This window comes from Haemaphysalis longicornis, unplaced genomic scaffold (assembly GCF_048455015.1).
Source record: "Haemaphysalis longicornis isolate Haplotype H1 unplaced genomic scaffold, Haemaphysalis longicornis Haplotype H1 scaffold_6, whole genome shotgun sequence".
Lineage (NCBI taxonomy): Eukaryota > Metazoa > Arthropoda > Arachnida > Ixodida > Ixodidae > Haemaphysalis > Haemaphysalis longicornis.
Window position 1 is genome coordinate 210,092,523 of NW_027526407.1, and position 22,668 is coordinate 210,115,190.

The 22,668-nt window shown below is 49.7% G+C and overlaps 1 protein-coding gene across 4 annotated transcripts in view; it reads left to right on the forward strand.

Annotated features, from left to right (window-relative positions):
- The window catches only part of LOC144141331 (insulin-like), a 34,407-nt gene that overhangs the window by 6,534 nt on the left and 5,205 nt on the right, over positions 1–22,668 (forward strand). Inside the window, exons 1-3 of one of the 4 annotated variants that reach the window (XM_077672908.1) lie at positions 14,931–14,951; positions 21,381–21,504; positions 21,597–21,825. The exons of 1 other annotated variant lie outside the window; for it this stretch is intronic. In XM_077672908.1, the coding sequence (XP_077529034.1) occupies positions 21,487–21,504; positions 21,597–21,825 (247 nt within the window). In that variant the 5' untranslated portion in view covers positions 14,931–14,951; positions 21,381–21,486. Of the gene's footprint in view, positions 1–14,930; positions 14,952–21,380; positions 21,505–21,596; positions 21,826–22,668 lie in introns of those variants that run through there. 2 more of the 4 variants (XM_077672907.1, XM_077672909.1) reach the window with 2 other exon arrangements.

The following is a 22,668-nucleotide window of genomic DNA, read 5'->3' on the forward strand; positions in this document are numbered from 1 at the left end:
AGCAATTGAGCAGGGCTGCCTCCCATGCCTCTCTGGTAGGGGAAGGGTTGGGGGATAACGCAGGGTTGCGCTGGCATGTCCACACCATGTGGAAGGTGTCGGACACCTCCCCGCAGTGCAGACACCGCCCATCTGTTTTAGGGTCGAAAATCGAAAAGGGCACATAAATGTGCTGGGCTGCAGGCGCCGCAGTATTCGCTCATCAGCCTTGCTCAGACCCTTTGCAGGGGCTGATTAAAGCCGGCGGTTATCGCAGTAATGTTTTACGATTTCTCTAAACCGAAGAAGTGGTTTGCTAATCTCCGAGCCGGGAGAGCATGGGTGAGGCGCCCGGTGTGTAAGCGCTCGGGCAGCCGCGTGCGCGGCCTCGTTACCTCTCAGACCCTGATGCCCGGAGACCACACAATTTCTTAGGTGCGGTGTCTACGAACCGCACCACTCGTTTTAAAATTCTGTAGGCCAAGGGTGGTACCATGCCCGCTAAATAGCTTTCACAGGCTCGGGAGAGTCCGTGATTATTGTCCTTGACTTCGGGTCCGAGGCGGTGAGCGATATGGCAATCGCCTCGGCTTGCGTGGAGTTAGGAACCCGGTAGGAGAGCCCATCGACTTGCTGGTCCCTGTGAATTACAGCGGCAGTGAAGAACCCTAGAGGCGACGGTCCTGCCACATCAACATAGAACACACCTCGCCCATTTCCGTATTTCCTTTCCAGGGTCTTAGCGCGTGCTTCCCTCCTGCCTTCGTGAGTGTGCTTTTCCATGTTACGCGGAAGTGGATGCACCCAGAGCCTGTGCCGCCACAACTCTGGGAGTTTGCACGTCTCCTCTGGGATGCACTCATGTTTGATTTGTAGGCGATTAAGCAAGTGGGGCCAGGACGCCGTTTGTGCGAGTCTAGTGTACTGATTTGTGAGATGAGCCTCTTTCAGCTCTTGATACGAATTGAGCACTCCCAGCGCCGATAACCTGGTGTTGGAGGTAGCCACCGGGAGGTCAAGGGCTCGTTTTGTGGCCTTCCTAATGATGACGTCAATGCGATTCTCGTGTTGTTTGTTCGTACGGAGGTAGGGTACGGAGAAAAGGATCCTACTGGTTACAAAGGCATTGGCGAGCCGGAGCGCGTCCCTGCCCCGTAACCCGCCGCGCTTGTTGGATACGCGTTGTATCATCCGTCCGACTTCAGTTTGGCAATGGTGGTCTCTGGGCTAAGTTTGTTGTGAATTAGCAGGCCCAGGATCCTAATTTCTTCCACTTCTCTGATAGAACCACCCGTTAAAGAGATGCAAAGCCATGTGTACTCTTTAGGATTGGGTTTAATGTGCAAAAGTTCTGATTTTTTGGGGGCATATTGGAGGTCGCAGTCATTAGCATAGCTTTCGACAATGCTGGCAGCCCTTTGAAGGCGGTCCTCCATTCCCCCAAGGCTGCCTTCTGTGCTCCAGATTGTTATGTCATCGGCGTAAAGGGCATGTTGTATACCCTCTACCCGAGCTAATTTGTGCGGCAGCTGCATCATAGCGATGTTAAAGAGTAGCGGCGATAATATGGACCGTACTCCTCATCTTCGATCCTCAGGAATGCTTGACGTTTGGAGAAGAAATCTCTGACGTACGCGAAGGCTTTCTGACCACAATCCGTTCTACTTAAGTTTTCTAGTATGCTGCTGTGCCGGACGTTGTCAAATTCCCCCTTGAGATCTAGGGCAAGGATGGCTTTATCGTTTTGTCGCATTGTAGTTGGTCGAATTACGTCGCGGTGTAGCTGGAGAAGGACGTCCTGTGCTGACATATGTGGGCGGAACCCGAACATAGTGTCAGCAAAGAGGCCCGTGGACTCAATGTGTGAAGAGAGACGATCCCGGACCATCGCCTCCATGAGCTTACCCGCGCATGAGGTGAGCGAAATTGGCCTCAGATTATCAATATTAACAATTTTTCCTGCTTTGGGTATAAAAGTGACCAAGGAGGTCTTCCATTCTGGGGGGAGTGGACGCCCGTCCCAGATTTGATTTATGTAATCTAACAGTTGCAAGTAGGCCGAGTCCGAGAGGTTCGCCAATAGTTGGACTGTTATACGGTCTCTCCCTGGGGCCGTACCTCGGCGCATCTTAGCTAAAGCTGCCTGAAGATCTTGTAGGACGGAAGCACCCAGGGAAAGAACAACGGTGGAAGATAACGGGAGATTCAGCCGATTAAACGTGTATTCAAGGTGCGTGCGTCGCATCAAGGAAAAGCTGCGGCAGTTTAAAAAAAAGTGTTCTATAGTTTCGGGGGCCTTGCACAACGGACATTCAGGAGATAAAGCCCGACCAGCTTTGTGTAGATAAAAATCTAAAGGGGGGATTCTGCATCGAAATTTTGTGATTGCCACCTCGCATTTACGAGGTTCGCAGAATTTAGGCTTCCATAAGTGAATGAGGTGAATATAGTCGGAGCATGAATGAAGGGCATCCTGCCGATGAATTTGTGAAACTTCAAGGTGCCTGAAGCTCGCTCCCCACAGAAAACTGTCACTTGGGCAATTCACGACGACAGGACCCCCAAGAGCCAAATGGGCTAATTGGTCTGCCAGTTTATTTAAGATTACCCCTGCGTGACCAGGGACCCACACTAATAGAAGCTGGTAAGGAACGAATGAACGGAATGACCGGAGAAGGGAAGAACCTTTATCATTTGTTAAAGCAGTGCATACGGAGAGAGAATCTGAAAGGATAACCACGCCCGCAAATCTATGCTGTAGTTTATTAAGGGCTAGAATTATCGCCAATAATTCCGCCTGAAAAATCGGGGCAGCCTGATTGAGGAGGACCAATCTAGAGGCGGAGAATATATTCCTACCCAAGCCTTCTCTTTGCGAGACATCTGTGGCAATGATGACATGAGTATGAAGAGTAGCCAAATTATCTTCAAGTAAACTGTTGAGTAATCGGGTCGGCAACAATTTCGCATGCGGGGAAAAGGGGAAAAACGTTGTCCAGGCTTATTTCGACTAGCGACAAGTTATCACAATAGGGCTGGAGTAGAAAAAGATCTGCATGAAGGGGCTGCAGCCACGCCTGTACGCAATCCAATTGAGGACGCTCAGATCGGGGACACGTAAATCCTCGAAAAAGTTCACACTCGCAGTCCGGTCGACTGCCGCAGTGTGTTTCTGTCCCTCGGACCGGGCGACCGACGGGGAGCGGAATTCCGACGACCGCACACTTCCTCCTGCTCGAGGCCTCCGACCTCTCATCATCCTCTTCCCACGTTGGCTGTCTTCTTTATCATCTTCAGCGCTTTGTCGTATGCGCTATGTGCCAGTTTTTTTTTTTTTTTTCGTCTTCATCTTCTTCTTTTCTCTGTCACAAAACCTTCTCTTTACCTGTCGCCACTGCTGCTTCTTGTCCTCGGCGCCATGACCATCGGATTCATCACATACATTTAGTGCTTTCTAAAAAACCGGGACATCTCCAGTGACGAAGCGAAGCATTCAGTGTAAAGTGTATTCTTGGGGCGAAGCATTCAGTGTATAAGTGTATTCTTGGGGCCTTGACGTTTTCGCCCACGGAGGGGGGCTGGAGGTATGCAGCTTTGCTGTAAAAGTCTCGTGTCTTTGAGAGAGAGAGAGAGAGAGAGAGAGAGAGAGAGATAACTTTATTTCTACCTCAGGTGGTGTGGGGGAGGTCCAGAAGGCGTCCGCGACCGCCAGGGCTGGAGCCATGACCGTCCGCGCAGTGCAACCACTTCTCCCAGAGGTTCGGGGAGGGAAGAGGGGGGAATGGGTCCGTGGAACACTCACATAGAGCATGATAGCGCGTATCGAGCGCCCCACACGCAGGACAGCTAGGGGAGCTGAAGAGGTGAAGCAGAAAGCGCTCTAGCGCGAGGCGCTGGAAAACGAGTGTCCCGGTGTGTTACCACACGGGCACCGCGTTACATTCTTGCGCGAGGCGTCAACCAGTGTCCCGGTTTTTGTAGCGTAAGCTACACTGGCCAAAGTTGAGCAGTTTCGCGTGTTCCGTGAAGGGCCGTTCTGCGCAAGCGCGAACGACATTGGATTGGATTTGAATTGGATTAAAGTGGATTGTGTTGGATTTTGTTACGTAATAGCCGCGGCAGACGCACTGGCGCCGGTGTGTGCCCAGGTGTGCGCCTCAATTGCGCAGTAGCCAAGTCTGACGCTGCACCGGAGCCGCTTGATAGCCGTTTCGCGTGGCTCGTTAAGAGCCGTGCTGAGCATGCGCGAGGAGCAGTGACTGGACAGGACTGGACTGGACTAGACTGCACTGTACTGTACTGGACTGGACTGAATTGGACTGGACTGAACTGGATTGCTGAACCTTAGCTCACGCTACGTTATCCTGGCATAGCAGAGCTAAGCCAGTACTAATTTTTTAGTACCATGACTACAGGAGGCTCCGAGGACGGCAGGAGACGCCGACAGCCCGAGCAGCTACGGGGCTTCGCCCCCCAAAACGAGAGAGGCATAAGCCGGTCTCGAACCACTGTCCCTGGCATCAAGCAGCTAGGACGCAACCCCTACACCACACGGGCTTTGAGCGGTGCTAGCCTATAGTCCTAGACATTCGAATGTCATCGGACCGCACTCTACACACTGCGATAGAAAATACACAGAAGGCCGCGCTCTGTCGCCGTCTTTTTTCGCCCCCTTTTCTGTCTTGCATTGAAGGCTAACCGATGGGACGCAAGCGGCAAGGCGACCCCTAATCAGGGCCGCCAGTCACGGGTGAGAGAAATGAAGAAGGCGGGAGGATTAATTTCTGACCCTCTGTTGGTGGCGCAAGGCGACAATAGTTTGCGATAATAAGCACGATCGTGTTGGTCTTGTGTTGCTCGTGTTTTCTGTCTGCGCCCTAACGTCAGAGAGTAAACCAGTTGCAAGTCAGTCAGCGCTGTGTTTCTCCTCGTCTCTCGCCTCGTCAAGGAACGGAGGAAGGATAAGACAGTGCGTGATAAGGCTAGCCAGAGAAGAGTCCGCCTGGCTACCCTTTGCAAGGAGGGATTTGAATAGAAAAAAGAGTGCGCAAAAAGATGGGCAGTGGAGCTTGAGGAGCGAGGAAAGAACGACGACCAGCCGTTAACTGCGCAATCTGTTTGACGTACGGGCGTTGCCCATCGCAGACCCGAAAGGCCACAAAACTTTAGTGAACGACCGAGGGCACTCCGTATGCCGTCTTTCCTTCGCCCATTTGGATAGTCTGCGTGTTCTATCGTCTCGTCAAATTTTGCGCTGTCCCCCTCCTTCACGTCAGCAAAGCCTTCGCCTCGTTTCAACTCCACGTAGTGTGTGCGCCCCAATTGACGCTGATCGCTGTCACGTACGGGGCTGTGCACCGGGGCCCGCCAAATAATGACAACACTTGCACGCACTACGGGCGCGCGGTTGTCGGGTGCAGAGTTTCGCGTTTCCCTCTTCCGGGCGTCGTTTGTGTCGTGGTCGTGCGCAACGGCGGCGGCATCATTGAAGCGCATTGTCGAAAGCCGAGATCCGCCCATCCGCCAAAGAATCGCACTCCGAGGGCCCTCTCCTGCCATCGCCTCGACTGGTGCAAGCCAGCACCGAATGTTACAAGGCGACCGGGAGTGAATGAGTCGAGAAAAGGAATAGAGGGGCGACCAAGTGCGAGTTCGATTCGTCAACGACACTGCTTCGTCGTGACCACAACGATACCGATTTTATCGGAACCTGAAAACTAATACGGGCGATGTTTACGTGGTGACTCCCAAGTCACTTTCCGGCGGTTTCTCTGGAATCGTTGATGGGCGATTGGCAGCCGCCCACCTATATATGGATATTAGTTTGGAAACAAACAAAAGAACTCGCAAAGAGCGCGAGCAGACGAGGTAAGTGAGGCAGAGACACACGAGAAAAAAAAAAGACATCCCCCTCGCGAGGGACACGATCAAATGCACAGCATTTCCGAGGGGGTGCGCCGGCAAGTCGTATCTCTCGATCGCGGGACCCGTGTCGCCATTTTTTGGAGGCGCGGGACAACTTGTGGCGCTTTCGAAACAAACGAGAAATGAGTGAAGGATATAAGGCGCGTTCGGTGCATCGAAATCTGTGTCGGTTTCGTGGCTCGGTCGGTAGTGCGCCGGGCACCTTGCGTTCCGCGTCATGGGTTCGAAACCGGGCGCCGGAAACTTATCCTGGCTGCGGACTACGACAAGGCGCGCCTGCGGACTACGACAAGGCGCGCATGCGGACTACGACAAGGCACGCCAACGCCGCGTGACATTGTGAGTTACTAAAATGCTATGCATTTAAAAGTTTACTGACGTTTCAGGAAGAGGACTTCCTGTCTTCAGAATACAGGGGAAGCTGATTTCAGTGCTATATATCCAGAAACTCTCCAACTACAGCAGCTTCATTAGCCAAATGCGTCTCAACAATGCGATTGGTCCACGGGAAGGAGGCCGCGTCCCCCCCCTACCACTCGGAAACTATGTGATCTCTGGACCCTACCTATTTCCTGTTCGGTTGATAGCTCACTGTGCAATGTTTTTTTTTTTTTTTTTTTTTTTTTGCACTGTATCAATTCTTGCGGGGGGTGCACCCGCGGGGGGTGGACCCAATCTGCGGGGGGTGCACCCAAAATACAATCTTCGTTCATGCCTGTATGGATCCATCCGAACCAGTCTCCCCACCCACTGAATTTTTGTTGTATACTTTTCCCTTCTTTTTGAAACCGCGATTGTCCAGTCTTCCGAAGTGTCTGAACTTGCAGCCCACGCCACGTACTATTGTGAGCAATGTGAAAGGGAACACAGGAACGCATAGAAAACACCCTCAGACAAAGTATGCGTAATACGCAGCGGCCACCGTCGGAAACAAAGTGTAAAGGGGGATGCCGTTCTAACAACTGTTCCCATTCCCGCCGTGCGTCTTATCGGCTGTCGGACGATAACATTATCGGTGAAATGACGTAAGCTGCTGCTTTGTAGAAATCCCAGCGTGGTGGGAATGCCAACAGTTAGTGGAAGAGCGCCCTCCTTCCTCCTTTGATTTTCACAGCCCCATCCGCGTATCGCTCCGAGTCTGCGTCGAGGCTGTTTGCCACGCGTTCCTGTGTTCCCTTTCATATTGCTCATAATAGTACGTTGCCCCGTCGTGGTGCAATCTTGAGGGCTGCCTTGTTAATACGACCCCTTCTCTCTCTCTCTCTCTCTCTCTCTCTCTCTCTCTCTCTCTCTCTCTCTCTCTCTCTCTCTCTCTCTCTCTCTCTCTCTCTCTCTCTTTTTTTTTTTTTTTTTTGTTGTACCATGGGCATAGCCCGACTGCACGTATACTCTCCGTTTCTTTCCGAAACATCTTCCGCTCCTTCTCACAGTTTTCGGCAAAGCTATATAAGAAATGTGTTCAAAATGTTTGTGACAGCAAAATCATGTAACTGTACTCTGATGAAGGCAAGTCCCGTTGCCGCCACGAGAGTAAACCTTCCTTGTAATTGTTCTTGCTGTGGTGTATCCGACTCTTTACATATACTGTTTGTGCACTGCGCTTTGTGAGTTTTAGTTTTGTTTATATATATATATATATAATCTGGAAACAAAAACTCACACAGAGCGCGACAAAATAAGGTACGAGAAAGACATTAAAAATAAAATTAAAAGTTTACTGACGTTTCAAGAAGAGGACTTCCTTTCTTCAGAGTACAGAATAAGTTGGTTTCAGCGTTATACATACACAGAAAATGCAGCAAGGGCGAGGGCAGGGCAAGGGAAGGGAGAGTATGAAGGGAGAGTATGAGAGTATTTTCTGTCTTATGTCACGGAGCCCCTCATTTCCCATTTTCTGATTCGCTATATATATATATATATATATATATATATATATATATATATATATATACAAGAGAAGAAATACTTCGAACAAGGGGTAAAAGCACGATTGTTGCCAACGTTCCAGCAAAGAGACTTGCTTTCGTCAGGGCAATCTCTCGCCTGGCTGGCGCGCTTTATATAGGGGTAGGTCCCCAGGTGAGAGGAGAGAAGGAAATAAGGAAGGGAAATTGAGAAAGCGGATTGGTTTTGGAGTATGTCGAGGGAGATATTGAGGGGGAAAGAAGGTTGTATAGTTTGAGCCGCGAAGTGGGTCACAGGGATGTCCGCCGGGGGTTGATATTCCGGGACTTTTTGGAGAGAAAGGAGGAGAGGGTGTTTGTTGACCCGCCGCGGGACATACCGAAAGATTCTCAGAACCGCCAGAAGCAGACCAGGCGGAGAGAGTGGGGTCCTTATCAGAAACTAACTCTATATGTATGAAAAAGGGGACACACGTCGAAAAAGGAATGGCTTTTAACGTTTCGGCCGGAGGACCGGCCTTCGTCAGAATAACAGCGGTAGCTGTTGTCAAATAGCATATAAGGGTGTTCACTGAAGCATCACATGAGGGCGGAAATGACAACATCCACGTAACACAATGCAAATACAATGTATCAGGGCTTTGTGCGACAATCTGTTGGCTGAAGTACAACATAATTATAAGTGCGACGCGTGCAATATTGGAAGTCAGCTGTAGCATGCGTGCGCACGTGCAAGGGAAAAGAGGGAGGGTTACTAAACGGCAGCAATATTGAATACGGTCAACGATACAAGCAACTCAGTCTTCCAGCGCTTTCATTCAGACCACGTGCGACTGTACTGAATTTAAATATAAGAAAAGATTCGCGCACCTCCCCGTCATGATGCGTTCGGAAACCGGATTCAAGAATCGTGGCTTTAATATGGTCGAATGAGTGGCCAGTGACGTTCGCATGTTTTGATATTGGCTGGTGAGGAAGTACGGAGATATGAACTTTGTGATTGTTGGACCGTTGCCTGAAGGGCGTTTTTTGTCTCGCCAATTTATACTGCAATTTACAAATGTCACACTCGAGGAGATAAACCACGTTGCGCGAGTCGCAGGTATAGTTTCCATTTATGTTTAGGCTGAAATTTGATGCAGTCCTGCTTGCGCTTAGTGAAGTGGTCATGTGATTGCAGACCTTGCAACGCGGTTTGTTGCAAGGGTGGCAGCCAGTTGTCATTTTATGTTTGTTTTTGGACGATGTCAGCAGGTCACGTAAATTGCGGGATCTTCTGTAGGTTACACGCGGTGGTTCCCGGAAAATTGATTTTAATCGTTCGCTCTGTAGGAGTATGTTGTGATGCTTTTTTAATCTGGCATTTGCATTTTGCGCAGGCAAAATAGCATTTACATTTTGCACGCGTCGCACTTATAATGATGTACTTCAGCCAACAGATTGTCGCACAAAGCCCTGATCCATTGTATTTGCATTGTGTTACTTGGATGTTATCATTTCCGCGCTCATGTGATGATTCAGTATTATATCACATGAGGGCGGAATACACCCTTATATGCTATTTGACAACAGCCACCGCTGTTATTCTGACGAAGGCCGGTCCTCCGGCCGAAACGTTAAAAACCATTCCTTTTTCGACGTGTGTCCCCCTTTCTTTCATAAATTTGACCGGTGTCAAAGAAACTGTTTCTTGCAACTATATATATATATATATATATATATATATATATATATATATATATATATATATATATATCACAGTAGACTGCTTGGCAGCTGAATGGTATGCAGTTAAACCTGAATATAACGAAGTTGACAAAAATTCACAATTTTTCGTTACATGCCGGTTTCGAGTAAGACTCCAGTGAGTGAAGCGGAAACGTAACCAAAATGCTAGACATCAGTGAAGGTGCACTCACCGTTCACGGATTTCTTTCGCAGTGAAAGACTCCGTGATTTGCGTCAGCCTGCTGCTTCCCCGCGAGCTTGGGCACTACACTCACCCCAGAGAATCAAGGTCATTTTCCCCTGTATTCAGAAGAGTAACTTAAGTATCAGTGCTTTAAGAACCAAACTTATGCTGAAAGGGCATCTTTTCGCGAAAGTTGATGCTCTTTTCCGCACTCAAAATTGTTGAGAGGGAGCTAGCTGAGATACTGCACTGGGCGGCGACGTTCTTCTTTCTCGGCGGAGGAGACAGAATTTAAAATTGCGCGCTTCTCTTGAAAAGACCGAACTGTTCCTCTTCTGGTAGCAGAACTCATCACCGATGATACGGCACCACAGATAGCAGTGGAGACGCGCGACTACACGCCTCCAGTGAAGTCTAGCACATAACTGATGGCGCACTCACTCATGGAAACGCACGGTGGTTTGCGGTGCGGGCGGCTAAATTCACCAAATTAGTGCGTTTATTAAGCCGATTTTTCAGAGAAAGTGCTCGAAACAGTGGCTCATCAGCGTGGCGAAATCATTACATCAAGGTTAACCGTTCACCGCCTTCATTGCATAAACGTCGCCAACACATGGGGTTCAATGGGGTTGTCAACGGGGAATTAGAAAACTTCGTTAAATCCAGAAATTCGTTACATAGAGGTTCGTTACATACAGTTTTAACTGTTTTAGATTGGAATCTCCACGAAAAACATTTATTACGACGTTTCGGATGGGGTAATTTAGCCTTATTCAATACTGGACCGCAGCCGGAACGCCGTATTAAATGTTATGTTTCTTGTGGTATTTCCAATGTAATATAATCTAATCTAATTAAAAGATATATATATATATATATATATATATATATATATATATATATATCTTGTAGCAAGGTTTATAGGCGCGGCATTTAGCCGTGGAGGCCGTGACGAAGACGCGGTTTGCGAACTCTGCCAAACACTGCGCTCGCGGATCTCGCCCGGAGTGCTGCTTCTTCCTCTCATCTTCGGGCTTCAACAAGTCCATGAAGAGGGATTAGCGTTCTAGCTAGCGTCCATCCTAATCGCTTGACTCCTCTACAATACATACACAGCTCCCCCGTGCGAAGGCCAGCGAAGTGGGTGCGCGCAAGTGTGGCAGGGCGAACGCAAAAGGAGCGTCGAGCCGTTGCCTGCATTGTCACAGAGGTTGCAAGTGGCGCGCTTCCTGTCTCCAGGCTGTTCAGGCACACGCTGCCCTCGCAACTACGCAGCTCCGAGAGAAAGCGCGCGCAAGAGGGGCAAGACGATCTCTTGTGCCGCGACCACTGCACGGCGGGCCGCCACGCGCTGCGTCAACGCTGGCCGCGATGCCCCCCACCGGGACGGCGTAGCCAGCGATGATGTCCGGCAGGCTGCCGCGGTGTGTTTACAAGCGGCCGTGCACGCGATCGTATCTCCAGTGAAAAAAAGCGCGCTCGAAAGAAACGTCGGCGCGATAGGCATGCGAAGCGTGCCCTGCTATCTTATCCGTGGCCTGGAAGGCCATCTGTCTAGCCTTTGGGCACTAGAATGAAAACGCCCGCGTCCTATTTAGGGGGCCGTCTGGGATATTTTCGCCCGAATCTTTCGCGCACTTGAGAAGAAACAGCTAAAAAAAGATTTCTCGAAGTAAACACTGCGGATTCAGCGTCACCACGCGTCCATTACGTATATGTGGGACCATTACAACGTCCCGCGCAAATGACAAATAAGCCAGCTGAGACCCACTCTTGAGACGGCCGTGAACACCGAATACCTCTTTGACTCAATGTGACGTGTGCGATAGCGATAGCATAAATCTCATCGCGAACTTCAGACAGACAATCGAAGTGGAGCAGTGAGGTCTTCCCGGTGGCATTTCTTTGTGACGCCACGGAATCTCGTTGGCGGCCACCGACCTCAGCCAGCGCCAAGAGACGCCATTCTGGTGGCGCCCATATATTTCTGCTGGGTCGTACCGCTTCAATTCTAATGCGCAACTCATTACCGCCTTCCTAGTGCTTGCCGTAATAGACATCGCTGTAGTTGTAAATGTGAATGTTTCTCAATATTTAAAGCACTTTCGTGGCTGGAACGGAGCTGACCGAGTGACCAAAACCTTGTTCCTTCTCATAGAGCAAAGCTGTGTTCGCCATTCGGCACCGGTCGGTCATACTGCATTGCGTGCTCATCACAGTGAGCGCCGCCGTCGACAGCAGCTGGCCAGGGGCACACGCATTGGAACGCACCGCAAGTGAAATCGACTCAGTTTTTCTCACAGCGGCCACAATTGTCGTCAACTACACCACTCTTTTAAGCGGCCAAACCGCAGGAGGTGGGACAACGAAGAACTGCGCTCTCAGCACTTGAAAAAGACGCATGTTGGTGCCGGCAGGGCTTCGAAAACTTTGCTGGTAGTTTTTGTTTGGCTACTCGAGTGGGTTTGCTGGCGCCGACACAACACCTCTAACATCGGCTCCTCCGGGTGCTTTCTTGGTACTATTACAATTAGGGAACAAAATAAATGCGGCACAGCTGTTCTGGAATTTGTTTCTGATCGGATACTTACTGGAAACGTTACGGCTAAAGAAAAAAAAAAGAAGAAGAGGGCAACACAAGCACGCACATGCCACTAGGGCAACTCCATGAGCACATCAGGCGTGTTAAAAAAAAACAGCCAACGACAACGTTGAGCACCTCTCCCGACAAAACTCTGGATCCTGCAAAAACTGCTCTTTATCTGCGATGGGGAAGGACGCTAAGCTGATACAGCGACCCTGAAGTTTATATATTTACGCGGCCTCGCTATCTCCAATACAACTTTACCATTGTGCCTACCTAACTGCGGCGATAGCTGCTGTCACTGCAGCGGTGAGGCCCAAGTGTGTCGTTCCACTGGTTATCGTGGGGGTCTTGAATCATATCGTTGAAGTACCTGCCAGTACAGTGTGACTTTTTCAGCCCGGTGAAGGGTATGGAATGACCTACAATCTACTTCACAACCAACAAACCACTGTATTCTGTCTTCCTTCTCGCACTCACGTTTACTATCACAGCCTTGGTTCCTGCGCTCAAATAGCCTTCTTATCGGGACAGCAAAAGATGCCTTCGTATTTGCACGGCTCACATTCTTTTCCTGGTTGATCGGGCTTAGACAACTAAATATTTGTAATGCTTGCTTGCCATCCTCGGCACAGGCATTGGCGCCACGGTTGGACGAGGCTGTAGGTGTACAGAACACGGCAAAACGGTCGCTAATAAGTTGACGTGTTTAAATGTGCAATAAATAATTTGGCGTGCACAGGGTGCTCGTAGAAGCAGGTTTTGCACATCATCTGCAGCACGGTGAAAGGGTAGCCCGCAGACCACAATGAGTCACTCTGGTCAAGTAAATCGACTGCGAGCTGCGCAGGAGGATGGCCACGTCTCAATTAAGAACCGCTCACGCTGCACCATGGCTGGGCAATCGGCATGGGGGGAAGGGGCGCTGTAGCACGGGTCGAGACCCCTGAGAATTGCAACTGTCACGCAGTGAAGAACGAATTTTCTTGAAGGAAGAACGTTTACTGAAGCGAATTGGTGGTCCGCAATAAACTAGGAGAAAACATGCGTCAAAGAAGCGCACACAGCGGCGGCGAATGGAATGCCACGACGTTGACTTTCCACGCATTTTTCTGTTTTGGTCTGGCTTTTAAAAACATCGGACTAGATCTAGAACACTGCCGATCTGACAAGAACAGTCTAAGGTAATGACCACCTTTTCCCTTATAGGGCAAAGGTTTGTTTTATAAACAGAAGCAAAAACGCCCGTGAGCTCGAGATTTCGGCCCACGTTAAAGATCCCCAGGTGGTCGAAATTAATCCGGAGCCCTCCACTACGGCGTGCCTCATCGCCTGCTTTGCGTCGGCGCGTTAAACACCACAATCAATCAATTTTATAAACAGGATTGTCGATGCGGCCTGCGAAAATAAGGAAACGCGCTTCGCGTGAAACAATATTGCTGGGCGCGGCCAGGCGCTAGTTACAAACAATTTTCAGTGAGTTTACTCCGCTGGGACAACCCTGCATGTTCGATTTTACGTTCTTCGGCAAGATGCTTTTCTTCCGAGTACGTCAGTCTAAATTCATATAATTGGGCGAGGCTTCAAGGGCTGTACTTAGCTTATCTTTAGCGCTTTGTCCACGTTTTCGTGGTACACCTACTTTTTGGCGTTTTTTACCGATGATTTTGTTTCACGAGGCCTATTGTGGCAGAACGGCCATGATTTGAAAATAACTCTTTTCCGCGTGTATTTTATGACAGGGCTCAAATTTTTGGCACATTTGAGCCTCAAATAGAGATTCTCCTCTTCCACAGAGATTGTATTATTACTTTTATAAGACAGCCGTTGTCGGGAAGTGCACTGTGCGCACAACTAGATAGACGCATGCCGATATCAGGGCAGTGGATTACCGTATGATTATTTTGACGTACCGTAAAACTTCTATCCATCTATCCATAGCCGAGGAAAACGATGCGTTTGAAGAAAGTTTTTGTACACACCTCGAACATTCCACAACCAAACATTGTGTTTAAATCTTTGTTGCACGTTATTTAGAGGCAGTGATGTGTAGAATAAAACCAATAAGCATTATTGGTTTTAGCCTACCATACGCCTTCTGATTCGGCCGGCGGAAATGTTTTCTGTAATTGTATACGGTACCCTCGAATTCTGTTTTGGTACGGGTATTTGATAAAATAAAACAGCTACGGCGTTTGGTGGACGCATTGCCATTTTTGTGAGATCATTGTGGTAATTTTTTGTCATTTGCAGTAATATTTACTTTGCTAAAGCCCCGGAATTGCACTACGATTTTCCAGGTGGCTCAGATGTACACGGTGCGTCATCAGTTCAAGTGTTAGTGGTCAGGTTACTATCGGGAAGCTTTTTTTTACTCCAGCTCTCGTTTCATCTTTACTGTATTCACTATTATTATCTTATTATTTTCATTTTTGTTAAGTAAACATTTCAGAAAGCTCTGAGCTCAGAATGCATCCCTGCGGCACCCAGTTTTGCAGGATGAAAACCTTCGGCAGAGGGGAAACAAGCTGAACTTCAATTGTACCATTTAAGTATGGATCCGCGCCTCATTAGTCCAGCTTGGACACCCGTGCTTCAGAAATCCGGACGACTTCCGGACGTGCAGGGAACGTGACAGAATTTTTTTGTAAATCTCGCTATTGTGTCAAGCAATTTTAGCTATAAAACTACCATGTATTTTGCTTTCCAGCATAACCGAATGGTCCGCTGTGAAGTGATATTTTCTGTAGCCAGCCTCATATTCAGTCACTTACTTGTTCTAAAACATCAACGCGAGCAGCGAGTTTACTTGCTTTCGTAGGAGTTAGCTAAGTTACAGTGAGTACTATGAAGATGGAGGTTATGTCGGCAGCTATGAAATTGTAAGGTATACCGACGGTTTTTTATGTGAAAGCTCCAGCGCCCTGATCTAACATTTGTTGAAAAGTCCACTAATGCGTTCTCACCAGCTCTTTGAAAGGCGCGCACGCATCGAGTGTTATGTATCTCAGTGCGGCCTTTTGTAGTTTCTTAGCCCGCTCTAGCACTTGTTTTAGTTCTACTTGTGTAATCTTGTTACTGTCGTCTTCGGTTGCCTCCCCATTAGAAACATTGTTTATGTCTATACAACAATCTTCTCTCGAAGAAATGTGTATTTTGCAATTGCCAAAGCAAACAAAATGGCGGTCTCCTAAAATATAGGCTCACTATTGCGTTGTACTCCAGGAGGTGGTGTTTCAAGAGCTTCGCTGGGCTGTGTATACGTCTCTGTTCATTTTTTAAATATTTGGCCAACGCATTCGGACTTTGTGGTACTGCTGGGTGACGATACGTATCCTATTCGTTAATGTTTGTTTTTATTTTTACATACGTAGTGTAGGGATCGTAGGGATCGTGTGGCGCCTCGGCGTGAAAATGTGTGCACTTAGTTGATCTACAATTGGTCGCACAGCGCAGCAAAGGTGTTTTGTCGCCGCACTTCGGTTGTGCGCATGCGCGTTGATTCCGCGCTGGGCGGCATGAACCTTATCGTTGGAGCAGCGATGTCCTTGGAGCAGCGATGTTTTGAGTGGGCAGCGCGAGTACTTATTTAACTGGTGCAATCAACAGGATCACCTAAATGTGGATGCGGAGTACAGCCCAGAACAAGGATCAGAGAATCAAGGATCCCAGAAGGAAAAAACTTTGGTCACTTTCGCAAGTGAGATTCAAAGGCTGAGTAAACAGTGGAGCCCTTTCTCGCCGTCTCTCTCAACTGGGAGAGCACCTGCACGTCAGAGCTTACGTCATCACTATGCGCAGCCTCCCCACCCGCGGCGCGCGCTCCGCTCGTCGGCTCCTCCTCTCCACTTTGCCGCGAGAGGGCACAAACTGTCGCAGTTTCACAACTGCATCTTTTACTGAAAAAAAGAAAAACGTACATATGTAGCAGCTGACAGGGCGCTTCACGCAATACTGCACGTATGCTAACAGAAAACAGCTCCTGATAAAAAAAAAAAAAAAAAAAAGGAGGGGGGCTCCGGTCTAAAAGGCTTTGGTTATCAGTCGGGGTTTTCTTTTCAGCAGCACGCTCTGCTTGGATAGGAGTACTCCTTTTGAGTAAGCACAATAGACGGCTGGCTCACGCATGCGTCGCCTAAAGAGAAACATCTTCATGGGCAGGCGAGGCCAGCCGCCCGAGCCTTTTAATGTGGAACGCTTCTATTATTGATTGATTGTAGGGTTTAACCCGCCGACGCAACGCAGGCGATGAGGCGCGCCGTAGTGGAGGGCTCCGGATTAATTTTGACCACCTGGGGATCTTTAACGTGCGCCCAAATCTCGTACATACGGGCGTTTTTGCTTTTTTCCATCAGAAAAGCGGCCGAGAATCGAATCCGCGACCTCGTGCAACGCTTCTATTATTCCTCTGTTTAACTGCTTCCTGTCTCTTGCTAAAACAATGGCATCCGCAAACACCGTGCGTGTACTCCCACGGCATTCACGGCAGTCTTTTGAAAACTGTGACGGCGACAGCTCATGTTCCCGGAGCCCACCTTGTCCCACGCACTTCTTCCCGCACGTGAGAGGCAGCTGCTGCTCTACATGGTAGTACGTGGTGCGAGCCCTGTTGCGCAGCTACATTTTTATCACGAATCACCATCTCCTTACGGTTGTACCTTCTGAGTGTACTTATCCATTGCTGTCACTGGCGGTTGCACCTTTTTGCAGCTGACCATACCATGTGAAGCAGGTCTGGTTTCGTGTGTCACGTAGCGCAGAGGTTTTAATTGAGGTCTGGGTACACTTCGCAGGGCAGCCTTTTTTGTTCCCCGTAGAGCAGCAATGCGCCGCAATCTGTGCTAACGAACGGTTCCCAGCGAACGGCTGTCTGAACGGGCAAATCGCCATGCACGTCAGCCGTTTTCCAGCTCTCTTCTTAGCGTAGTCCTGTCTGGTTCCCGCGTCGTGGCCCTCCCGCTCTGAGTGAGTCACTCTGTCTGCATCGGCGCCCTCCGCTGCGCCTCATTGGCCACCCGTCCGCGTCCGACGACGAAGCGGGCCCTTTAGGGCGTCAAGAAACAAAACATGAGAACAACAAGTGCACCTTTTTCGGCGAATTGCGGAGACGAAGTGACGTCATCGCAGGAAGGCCTGAATCGCCCGTGTCTTTCCCGAATAACGCACTGGGCGAAGAACCAACTCTTCACGTTGTGAAAGTCGTAGCAAGCTAGTCGTTCTTGTGAGAGGCTACTATTTAGAAGAAAAAAATTCGGGATACTTATGCTTTGAGGGCGAAAGCCTGGCGATACTTATTAACAACTCGTCCACTACAGCATCATATTCGCCTCTCTTTCTTCGCTTTCGTTTCTTTGTCCTTTTGCGTGAATTACGTCGACCGGCTTCTCTTCGGTTACACCGCCTGTTTCGTCTTAGGGCGCGAATTAGGTCAGCAAGCAGACGCCGCACCTTCCGTGGAATCGGGGTTGTGGGCACCACGGTGTGCGCCTGCTCCACTCACGTGCATTCCCGTTTCGGTGCCACGCGGAACGCACTGTTGTACACCTCTTGCGTTTCCACTTCACAGTTGTGTGAATTTTGTGAAGCGGGCACAACAACTCCCACCAAAAGAAAATCCCGATTCCTGGCCGTTCCTCCAAAGTGTGTGCGTCTGACGAAAAAAAACGACAACAAATGTTCTATGGTGTCTTCGTATTTGTAAATAGTTTATGCATTTACAATTCCATGAATTTGAATTGGATAGCATGGAAGAAAAAGAGAAAATAAGAGAGCCCAGTTGGTAGAGCACCGGGACGCAGATCCGGGTTCAAGTCGGATCAATTCAGACGTTTTTGTTTGTTTACTCTTTACGGCGGCCACGTTCTTAAGCGAACAACTACAACAACAGCGTTTTCTCGCAGAATGAGGCAGTTAAGGCTTACGCCTTAGAAATAAGACGTTTAGCGTGGGAACATTTCACAGCTATCGATGGGGTGTGGGCGGTCTTCTCGAAACAGCCGAAAACCGATTGTTATAGTGCTTAAAGGAGCCATGAAGAGAAAACAAAAGTTTGTTTTATTCGAAAGATTAGGTGTTTCATAGTACCCCAAGCGCTTTCCCGGAAGCAAATGATGCTTTATTCACTGATAAATAAGGCAATTTAAGCCAAAATTTTAAATCTCCCGCTAAAATTGAACATTCCGTGACGTGTACAATGGCGTCATAGAGCCGGTCCATGAAACAGATACTTAGTATGTCGACTCCATATAGCACCCACACGCGGGAGTCGATCGAGACGGCGGCCATTTTAAAAATACTAGTAAAACCTAGTGCACCCGCAGCCCTAGTCATGGAATCGCCTGATCCGGAGAACAAAACTCTCGCCGAGGAGCTCGGGCTTGCATTTAACAACCTCACACCACAAAAACGCTCAATGCTTCTAAGTGCACGAGCGGCAAGAGTTGTGGGATACGCGGTGGACGGGAAAGCGACCATTCCGCGATAGCCACAACAGACGAACGCCCAGCCGTCGGCACCGCGGCCTCGTCAGCCCCGTCGCGACGGACGAATATAGACTGGTACGTATGTGCCGTATTTTGATTACGGTTAATAATAGTTCAATTTCAGTAGCAGTATCACTTATGCCAGTTGGCCGGTGTCGTGTATGGAAAGCCGTTCGCGCGAGCTCTCTGCTTCGACCAGAAAGATACGAGCGTCAATGCGCGGTGTTTACGGCATTTTTTTCCCCAAGGTCAGAGCGATTTGACGAAGTCGGCAACGAGCGCCAGCATGTTCCAGGAGTGAGCTAACGTAAGGGTCCCTGCCGTAACTGAACAAACTGAAGTTTTCAGTGGTTGTAAACTGGAAACGAGCTCGTAACGACAGCAGCAAACCAACACCATTCGAAACTTACGCGACGACTGGCACTATCTCGTCGCTTCTTGCTGTTCCTTACTCCCCTCGTTTCTATTTTTACCTTTGCTGGTTGGCGATATGACGGCCAACCTCCTGTGAAGGGATTACGATATGAAGCAAGGTCGCGGCTGTGCGTGCTGGAACGGTTCGTTGGCCCCGAAGAGCCTCGAACCCGAAAATTCGTCAGCGCGACGGCGAGATGTCGAGCTCGGCCGGCGCGCTAGTTTCGTACGCATTGGCGCACACGTTTGCGAGTTCGTTCGGACCTTCAACCGTTTACTCCACCGTTCTTTGTCATAAAAAGAATGTGCAGTATGTTTCACGGGCATTTAGCTCGCTATGCAAGCTGTAAGCCCTGCCTAACATGCGTTTGCTTTTGCCGGCCTCCGCCAATCGCAGAGCTTAGCCCATGTGACGGCATAGGTTCTGTTGCGGGAAATGAGCTGGTGGGTCGCATGACCATTCCCGTTTTTCCTAATTATGTAGCTTATTTGAGCGAAGTTTGCGTTATAAGTGGTGTCGTTATGGTTCTAACGAGGCAATCTTTCGAATGAACCAAACTTGTGTTTTCTCTTCATGGCTCCTTTAAGATCAGCACAGTTAAGCGTTTTCAACTATAGCGGTTGTACAACTCGGTGCCTGACTAATTCTAAACGGGACCCCAATGTGATCTGTAAGTTTTTTCGTGCACATGTAAAAAATTCGACATCTTGTAAAAAACTGTACGTGCCACATCTTTCCGTGCCGATGAGCACAGAAGCAAGTACGAGATGTCTTTCGCCGGGCGCACGCACGCGTGCAGTCCATTGAGTAGCTTCCGAGCAGCTCAAGAAATCTCCCCTCCTGTGTTTATTTGATCGTGTTGGGGAGTTACAAGGGAGGTTTCTTTGTGGTTGTGGGCGATCTTCAAGCTAAGATGGCAAGGATTTCTGTGCGCAGACTACCGCCTGGTTGTTGCGCAACACATGACAACACGTTCGCAGGTTGCTAAAGTGCCAGTTGAGTTGTCCCCGCACTTGCAGGCCTATAGTGCTTCGGGTTTCTTTCCCCAGATGTGTGTTTGCGCACTGTGGGGCGAACAAAGCAGACGGAGGTAAAGCTTTTCCCTTGTTCGGCACGGCCCTCAACGGCGCTGCTCACGGGTCCTCGGGCGCTCCGCAGGACACGGGTTTCTCTGCCACCGCACCGCTGTTCCTGCTGCAGGTTCTGAACGGCCTGTAAAGTGAACGGAAGAGCTGTAAAGCTGTTTGTTCCCAGAGGTTTCACTGCGGAGGAAGGCTCCGCCTGCGCGCTCCGGAAAAACCCCGGCGCATTCTAATCGCATAAACTCCATGTAATCGACCACTGCACAGAGTCGGCGCGACGTCGATCCCTGTCTCGCCGGCGGGATGCACACACTGCACATTTAGTTTCCGTTCTTTAGCGGATGTAAGGAGTCCTCAAGAGGCGAGACCTTTGAGTCTACGGGGTACCCTTCAGGGTGGAATCCCTGCGGGGGACGGTATAACGATTCCTGAACGTTTTGATTTTTTTAGGGGGGGGGGGGGGGGGGAAGGAGGAGGGAGGCGTGCTCCAAAGAAAAGCGTGTCCAAAATGAGGTTTCCCAGATGATATGCAGCAGTGTGGCCACGTGACGGTTTTAGTGGCGGGCACACATGCTTCGTGTGCGCGGAACAACGCGGACCGGCTTGAACTGAACCCCTAACCTGTAGCAGCCGCCAGGCTTGCCGCTGGGGTTTCCGGTCAGCGCATTTAAATCCGGGAGAAGCGCGCACGTGACTAGGCACGGGTGTACGCAGGGGCGTGCATGAGGGGGCTCGCCACCATTCCCGAAATTTTCGACCATTAGTGCGAGTAAAATGTTCGAAGCCATCAACTTTCCCCATCATCCGTTAGGACTATATACTGGTAATTATTTTTGTTCGCTAGCTATAAACTAAGCTAGCGATGTGTGGTTTTACCACGACAATCAGCCGCTTTGCAGTGGTTCTGCGGAAAAAGAAATAAAAAAAAAAAACTCCAGCAGGTCTTCTAGTGTACGCCTGCGGCGTCCCGAAGTTCTTTATATTTGACACTTCATCTTGAGCCCCTGTTTTGGCTTTTGTTTCGCTTTCACCTATTATTGTTGTTTTACTTAATTTTTTGTCCCTAAATGTTCTCCCTCTCCCTTTCCGTGGTCCAGCCCCATTGCGAATTTGAATCCTCCCGCGTACGCCGCTGCCACGCAGCATTCCAGCTTCCGGGGCTATTTTACACACACTTTCACGGCTCTGCTGACTTTTTGGCCAATGCCGGCGCACCGCAGGGTAAGTGTCCGCCTGCACGCGATCGGCGAGTGAGAGGAGGCCCGTGCTGTGCGGGCCCCATTCACACGGGCTTACGCTGCTGGTCCGCGCAGGGCACCACCACTATGGCCGCCGTCGCCGTTCGCCGCCGCCTGGCGTCGCTGCCAGTCATGGCGACGCTGCTCCTCGTCGCGACCGCTTTGGCTGGCACCGCGTCTTCGACCGCCGACCAGTCCACCGTGCGGAGGTGCGGCAGCGCGCTGCTCGAGTTCATGGACATTGTGTGCGACGGCCTCATCTACGATCCCTACGAGGCAACCAGGCCCAAAAGGGGACTGCTCGGTATGTGCCTCATCGAACAGGCCCGAATAGGATGCACGCCGGAGCGCTTAAAGGAGCCGTGGAGGCTTTGTCCCTTTTCGAAGAACTAGCCTTCGGTCACTCACTCAGATCCATCACAACCGCGAAAGACGTTTCTATGGACCGGAAAAGAAAAAGCGAGAAATTTCGTAGTTCGCGCGACTGGCGCGCACAGTGAGCAGGAAGGACGTAATGTGGGCCAGCAATGAAAACCCGCTTATCAGTGTGTTAGCGCTACGTGTAGCACTCGAGTGACGTGTTTTTTTTTTTTTCGGTGGCTTAGATCGGCCGCCGCCAATCGCAAAAGCAGGGCATTGTGACGTCATAGAGAAATCGCCAGAAAGGGGCCTTCGGGTCGCCATGTGCTCTCTTTAATATTTCGACTATTGGTTGGAAATTAGCGATAGAGTTGGTAGCATTGTTGTCGGGACACAGCAGTGTTTTGAATGTGCCGAACAAGTATTTTGTCTTCTTGGCCCCTTCACTCCAGCCAACAAAGATGCGTAGCTATCTCATACGTGTTGCAGAAAAGAGAATGCAGTGTGTTCTTTTTTAATCGAGGCTGACGTGGCAGCCTGGTAATTGTAGGACGAGAGCGAAGCACCGCTAACGCGATGCCCAAACGTGTTCTGTACCCACGCAGCGACTTCCAACTCCGCGCTACTGCATGTCAACAGTTTTTGTAATGTGTTCATAACGTGTTTGTTGAACTCAGATAATTTAGTAACGCCTATATTTTTACCTTTTCTTTCAATGAACACGAATGTATGAGGGAGGAATACTACTGTTTGTGGAAATGCTTCTGTAGTGGTGGCGCTTAGGAGC